At 37.1% G+C, this 6,952-nt stretch overlaps 1 protein-coding gene across 2 annotated transcripts in view; it reads right to left on the bottom strand.

Moving 5' to 3' along the window:
- Positions 1-6,952, bottom strand: part of LOC139003831 (OX-2 membrane glycoprotein-like) — a 33,917-nt gene continuing 26,965 nt past the window's right edge. For both annotated transcript variants that reach the window (XR_011470304.1, XM_070406171.1), the window contains one exon: positions 1-187. Coding sequence is in view for 1 of the 2 variants with exons in the window: in XM_070406171.1 (XP_070262272.1) it covers positions 150-187 (38 nt within the window). In the remaining variant the exon portion in view is untranslated. The remainder of the gene's footprint in view (positions 188-6,952) is intronic.

Below are 6,952 nucleotides of genomic sequence, written 5' to 3'. Positions count from 1 at the left end.
AGGCTCTGGATGGTGTAGTTCAGTTGGTTTAGCATCATCTCATGAACTTAAAGATCTTTTGTTCCATCCTGGTGGAGTCTTATGCACAGGTTGTGTGTTTGATCCCTGAATGCAGCACATGCAGAAGGCAGTTGATCGATGTTTCTCTCTCACATCCATGTTTCTCTCTCTTTTTCTTCCTTTCCATCTAAAAAATTAAAAATAAAACATTGTTTCAAAGTCAGAAAAAAATTTAAAAAATAAAGTTATACTCTAGCTTAACTTATAAATAAACTTCCCAGAATGGTTTAACATTAGAAAATATGTCAATCTAACTTATCATATTAGTGATCTACTATAGAAAATCCATATGACTAGCTCAACAAGTTCAACAATCTATATATGATAAAGCCATAGAAAATAGAAATAGTAAAACATTTTTTAAACTTGATAATATGCTTAATGGCAAAATATCATACTTGGAGAAATTTTAGACATGGTCTTTAAATTCAGAAACAAGGCAAATATAACTGTTGTTTATGATATTTTATATTAAAAAGGTATAAGGATTGTAAAGAAGCAAAAAATGTTATTATGTGCAAAAAAAAAGATGATCATCTACATGGAAAACCATTAGATCAACAGAAAAACTTTGAATTAATAGAGTTTATCAAAGTTTCCAAATACAGGTTAATTTACAAAATCAGAACTTTTCCTAAACCATTAATAACAGCTATACATTTTTAATAAAAAAAGAAGAAACCATTCATTATTATAATGAACAAATACCAAGGAATTGACTTTGTAAAAATTACATGAAACCTCAAGAGAGGACATTTAAAAACTTTCTTAAATGACATTCAGAAAGACTTGTATAAGTGGAGAACAAATATATGGGTGGAGCAAATTACTCTAAAGATATCAATGCTTGCAAAATTAAATTACAAATTCAATGTAAGACTAATAAAAATTCCAGCAGTATATATTTTATTTTATTAATTTATTTATTTTTAACATTTATTGTTGAAAGTAATACATATGTCTATTACATATATGTCCTATTTCTTCTTCCATTGATCGCTTATAGCCCATCCCTGCCCCCTGCCTCAGGCCTTCACTCCCCTATTGTCTGTGTCCATGGATTATGCCTATATGCCTACAAGTTCTTTGGTTGATCGCCTCCCACCCACCAACCCACCCACCCCTTCCCCTCTAAGATTCTACAGTCAGTTCCATGTTTCAATGTCTCTAAATCTATTTTCTTCAAATGTTTATTTTGTTTGTTAGATTCCACATATGAGTGAGGTCATGTGATATTTGTCTTTTTCTGACAGGTTTATTTCACTTACCTTTTGTTTTTTATTTTAATTATTTGGGTCCTCTCTCTTTGTTTCTTGATGAGTCTGGCTAAAGGTTCATCAATCTTGTTTATCTTTTCAAAGAACCAGCTCTTGGTCATTGATATTTTGTATTTTTTTTTTTTTTTTTTTTTAGTCTCTATGTCATTTATTTCTGCTCTAATCTTTATTATTTCCTTCCTTCTACTTACTCCAGGCTTTTCTTGTTTTTCTCTTTCTAATTCTTTAATTGAAGAGTTAAGTAGTTTATTACTAATTTTTCTTGCTTTTTGTTTGTTTGTTTGTTTTTTAGTTAGGTCTGTAATGCTATGAACTTCCCTCTCAGGACTGTGTTCACTGTGTCCCAGAAATTTGGAGTTGTTGTGTGTTCATTTTCATTTGTTTCCAGAAAGATTTTTATTTATTTCTTTATTTAATACAGCCGTGGGCAAACTACGGCCCGCAGGCTGGATCTGGCCCGTTTGAAATGAATAAAACTAAAAAAAAAAAAGACCGTACCCTTTTATGTAATGATGTTTACTTTGAATTTATATTAGTTCACACAAACACTCCATCCATGCTTTTGTTCCTGCCCTCCGGTCCAGTTTAGGAACCCATTGTGGCCCTTGAGTCAAAAAGTTTGCCCACCCCTGGTAATAACATGCTAGTTAGCCTCCATGTGTTTGAATGTTTTTGAGTGTTTTTACTGTAGTTGATTTCTACTTTCATTCCATTGTGATCTAAGAAGATGGTTGGTATGATTTAAATCTTCTTGAATTCGTAGACTTGTTTTGTGTCTTAACATGTGTTTTATCTTTGTGAGTGACCCATAAGCACTTGAGAAGAATGATATTCTGGAGCTTTGGGGTGAAATGTTCTAAAAATGTCAATTAAATCCATCTGATTCAGTGTGTCATTTAGTCACTTTTACGTATTAATTTTTGTCTGGAAGATCTATCCAGTGAAATCAGTGGGATAAAGTCCCGCTATGTGACTTTGGAGTTAAAATCCCCTACTATGACTGTATTGCAGTCAATCTCTCCCTTAAAGTCCTCCAGAAGTTTTGTTAATATACTTAGGTGCTCCTATATTGGGTGCATATATGTTTATTAGGGTTATATCCTCTTGTGGGATCCATCCCATTAGTATTATGTAGAGACCTTTATTGTCTCTTGTGATGGCCTTCATTTTGAAGTCTATTTTGTCAGGTATGAATATTGTTACTCCAGCTTTTGTTTCTTTTCCATCTGCATGGACATTTTTTCCTATCCCTTCATTCTCATTGTATGTGAGCTTTTTTGTTCTGAAGTGGGTCCCTGTAGATTGCATATATTTGGTTTATGTTTTCATATCCATTCAGCTACACTATGTCTTTTGATTGCAGCATTTAATCCATTTACATTTAAGATTATTATTGATAAGTACTTATTCATTGCCATTTTAATTCTTTATGCCTATGTTTCTCTCTCTCTCTCTCTCTCTCTCTCTCTCTCTCTCTCTCTTCGCATAACAGTAGTTCCTTTAGCATTTTTTCCAATGTTTGTTTGATGGTGATAAAATCCTTTAGCCTTTTTATGTCTGGGAAATGTTTTATTTCACTATCTATTTTAAATGATAGCCTTGTTAGATAAAATAATCTTGATGTCAGATCCTTGCTTTTTATTACTTTGAATATTTCATGTCATTCTCTTCTTGCCTATAGAGGTTCTAATGAAAAATCAGCTTCTCAGAGCTCCATTGTAGCTAACAAATTGCTTTTCTCTTGCTGCCTTTAAGATTTTTCTCTTTGTCTTTTTTTAAATATATATATATATATATATATATATATATATATATATTATTGATTTCAGACAGGAAGAGGGAGAGAGAGATAGAAACATCAATGATGAGAGAGAATCATTGATTGGCTGCCTCCTGCATGCACCCTACTGGGGATCGAGCCTGCAACCCAGACATATGCCCTGTCCGAGAATCGAACTGTGACTTTCTGGTTCATAGGTCAATGCTCAACCACTGAGCCACGCCAGCTGGGCCTCTCTTTGTCTTCAATTTTAGGCATTTTAATTATGATGTGTCTGGGTGTGAGCCTGTTTGGATTCTTCTTGCTTGGAACTCTCTGTGCCTCCTGACCTTGTGTGACTTTTTCTTCACCAGCTTAAGGAAGTTTCCTGCCATTGTTTCTTCAAACAGGTTCTCGATCCCTTTCTCACATTCTTCCCCTTGTGGTACTCCTATGATGCGAATGTTGTTACATTTCATGTTGTCCCACAATTCCCTTAAGCTGTCTGCCAGTTTTTTTATTTGTTTCTTTTTTGTTAATCCTCTCCTGAGGATATTTTTTCATTGCCTTTAAAAAGAGTGGAAGGGAGGGACAAAGACACACAGAGAGAAACATCAATGTTAGAGAGACACATTGATTGGTTGCCTTCAGCATGCACCCTGACCAGGGCCAGAGATTGAGCCTGCAACTGAGGTATGTGCCCTTGACCAGAATTGAACCTGGGACCCTTCAGTGAGCAGAGCAACGTCCTATTCAATGAGCCAAACCGGCTTGTGCAGGCAACAGTATTTTAATTATGTGTTTTTTTCTCTTTAGTTATCTGATTCACTATCTTTTAATTCATTGATGCAATGCTTGGCTTCCACTAATCTTCTGTATATTTCTTCCACTGGCTTCTTTATTAGTGCTATGTCATTCTTCTTAGTTACTATGTCTTTTCTCATGCCAGTGAGCGTCTTTGCCATCATTATTCTGAACTCTGTGTCTAATAAATTTCTTATCTCCATTTCATTTAGCTCTTCTTGTGGAGAATTATCTTGTTCTTTTATTTGTGGCTTGTTTTTTAGTCTTTCCATTTTGGCTGCCTGTTTGGGTTTGTGTCTATGTATTAGGTAGATCTGTTATGCCTCCCAATATGCTATGCAGGACAGTTCCAGACACTGTTTCTGACTGGGCTCTGAGTACCGTGTTTGGATCTATCAGCAATCCACAGCTTATAGCTTTCTCTGCTGGGCCTGGGTGCCTTTGGAAAGGACCAGGATGTGCATCAGTGTTTTCTTTCCTAGCCCCAGGCCTCAGATTAAATCAGGCAAAAACTCAAAGCTTCTAGAGACTCCACTCTGCTAGCAGTCTTATTGTATTCAGTCTTTATTAGTGCCAGGCAATAGACCACTAGAGATTTTCCAATAGGGTGGGGCAATTGCTTCTGCCCACAGGTGATTGCTATTCTCAGTCTTTTAATGGGCCTCAGAAACTCCACAGGGTAGGGCAAGGGGTTTTCCAATAGGGTGGGGCAACTGCCTTTCCCCCAGACAGAAACCACCTAGATATCAAAGGTCTGCTGGAGAAAGATGTCCTCCATACTGTGAGGGAATGACTCAGCACAGGAAATTGGGATGTCTGCTCTTGGCAGTGTAAACCTAGAGCCCCAAACCTGGCTTCTGCTCACTCATCCAGAGTCCAAGATGAGTAGCTGCACATAAAAATTTGTGCATTGGATCTTAAGAGGATGCCTGCATTTCCAGCCATCTTTCCCTGGCAGACAGCAATCTTGCTACTTTTCACAGCCAGCTGTTATGTGGGCAACTTTCTCAGTTCTGGTGCTCTGGACTGGGAAGCCCAGCTTGGGTTTTAGAACCCAACATTCTCAGTGTGAACCCCCTACAATTGAGATATCCCTCTGGAATTTCAGTTGCTATCTGTGGGAGCATGACCAGCCCTTTCATGCTTCTATATTTCCTACCAATCTCTATGTGGTCTCCACTTACCACCCTTGGTTATCAGGGTTCTCTCCATCTAGTCTTCATTTGATTGTTCAGGATGGTTTTATATTAGTTGTAATTCCAATTTGGTCCTGGGAGAGTGTCAGGCTTCCATTTACTCCACCACCATTTTGGAATCTCTCCTCCAGCTGTATTTTGTAATATAATAACACACACATTTATTTCTCACAGTTCAGGAGATTGGAAGTGCTGGATCAAAGTACCCACATGTTTAAATTTGTGAGAATCCTCTTCCTGGTTTACAATAGTCACCTTCTCCCTGTGTCTTTACATGAAAGACAAAGATCATTCTTTTATTTAAATGTATTTTTATGGTTGAAAGTATTACAGATGTGCCCCATTAATCCCATCCATACCATCCCCCTCAGGCTTTCCCCACACAATTGTCTGTGTCCATGGGTTATGCATATATGTACATAAATTCTCTTACCCAACTCACCCTCTTCCCTCTGAGAATTCTTAGACTGTTGCATGGTTCCATGTCGCTGGATCTATTTTGTTTGTCAATTTATTTTGTTCATTAGGGTCCACATGGAAGATGGATTATGTGACATTTGTCTTTCTCTGACTGGCTTATTTCACTTAGCATAATACTATTCAGGCCCCTCCATACTGTCTCCAAAGGTAAGAGATCTCTTTTTTATAGCTGAATAGTATTCCATTGTGTAAATGCACCACAGCTTTCTTATCCACTCATCTACTGATGAGTACTTGGGCTGTTGTAAATCACACTGCTATTAACATAGCAGTGCATATATTCTTTTGATTGGCATTTCAGGCTTCTTAGGATATATTCCTAGAAGTGGGATCACTGGGTCAAATGGCAGTTCCATATTTAATATTTTGAGGAAACTCCATACTATTTTCCATAATGGCTGCACCAGTCTGCATTCCCACCAGCAGTGTATTAGCATTCCTTTTTCTCCACATCTTCTCCAGTACTTGTTGTTTGTTGATTTATTGATGATAGCCATTCTTGCATGTGTGAGATGATACCTTACTGGCCTTTTAATTTGCATCTCTCTGATGATTAGTAATGTTGAGAATTTTTTTCATGTCTCTTGGAAATTTGTATGTCCTCTTTGGAGAAGTGTCTATTCAGGTGCTCTGCCCATTTCTTAATTGTGTTGTTAGTCTTCCTTTTGAGTTGTATGAGTACTTTATATATTTTGGAAATTAACACCTTATCAGATGTATCATTGGCAAATATGTTCTCCTATACAATGAATTCCCTTTCCTTTTTTTTTTTTTTAAATATATTTTATTGATTTTCCACAGAGAGGAAGGGAGAGAGACAGAGAGCTAGAAACATCGATGAGAGAGAAACACCGATCAGCTGCCTCCTGCACATCTCCCAGTGGGGATGTGCCCGCAACCCAGGCACACGCCCCCGACCGGAACCGAACCCGGGACCCCCCAGTCCGCAGGCCGACGCTCCATCCACTGAGCCAAACCGGTCTCGGCTCCCTTTCCATTTTGATGCTGTTTTCTTTTGCTGTGCAGAAGCTTTTTATTTTGATGTAATCTCGTTTGTTTACTTTTTCTTGTTTCTCTTGCCCTATGCATTGTATCAGTGAAAATTCTGCTACATGACATGTCTGATATTTTGCTGCCTACATTTTCTTCTAGGATTTTTATGATTTCAAGATTTACATTTAAGTCCTGTATCTTTTTTGAGTTTATTTTTGTCTTTGGTGTAAGTTGGTGGTCTAGTTTCATTTTTTTGCATGTACCTGTTCAATTTTCCCAACACTATTTAATGGAGAGACTGTCTTAACTCCATTGTTTGCTCTTGCCTCCTTCATCAAATATTAATTTTACATAATGGCTTGGGTCAATTTCTGGATTCCCTG

Source organism: Myotis yumanensis, unplaced genomic scaffold, assembly GCF_028538775.1.
Source record: "Myotis yumanensis isolate MYYU_CA2020_CCGP unplaced genomic scaffold, mMyoYum1.0.hap1 SCAF_2, whole genome shotgun sequence".
Taxonomy (NCBI): Eukaryota; Metazoa; Chordata; class Mammalia; order Chiroptera; family Vespertilionidae; genus Myotis; species Myotis yumanensis.
This window is presented reverse-complemented; position numbering and strand designations above follow the sequence as displayed.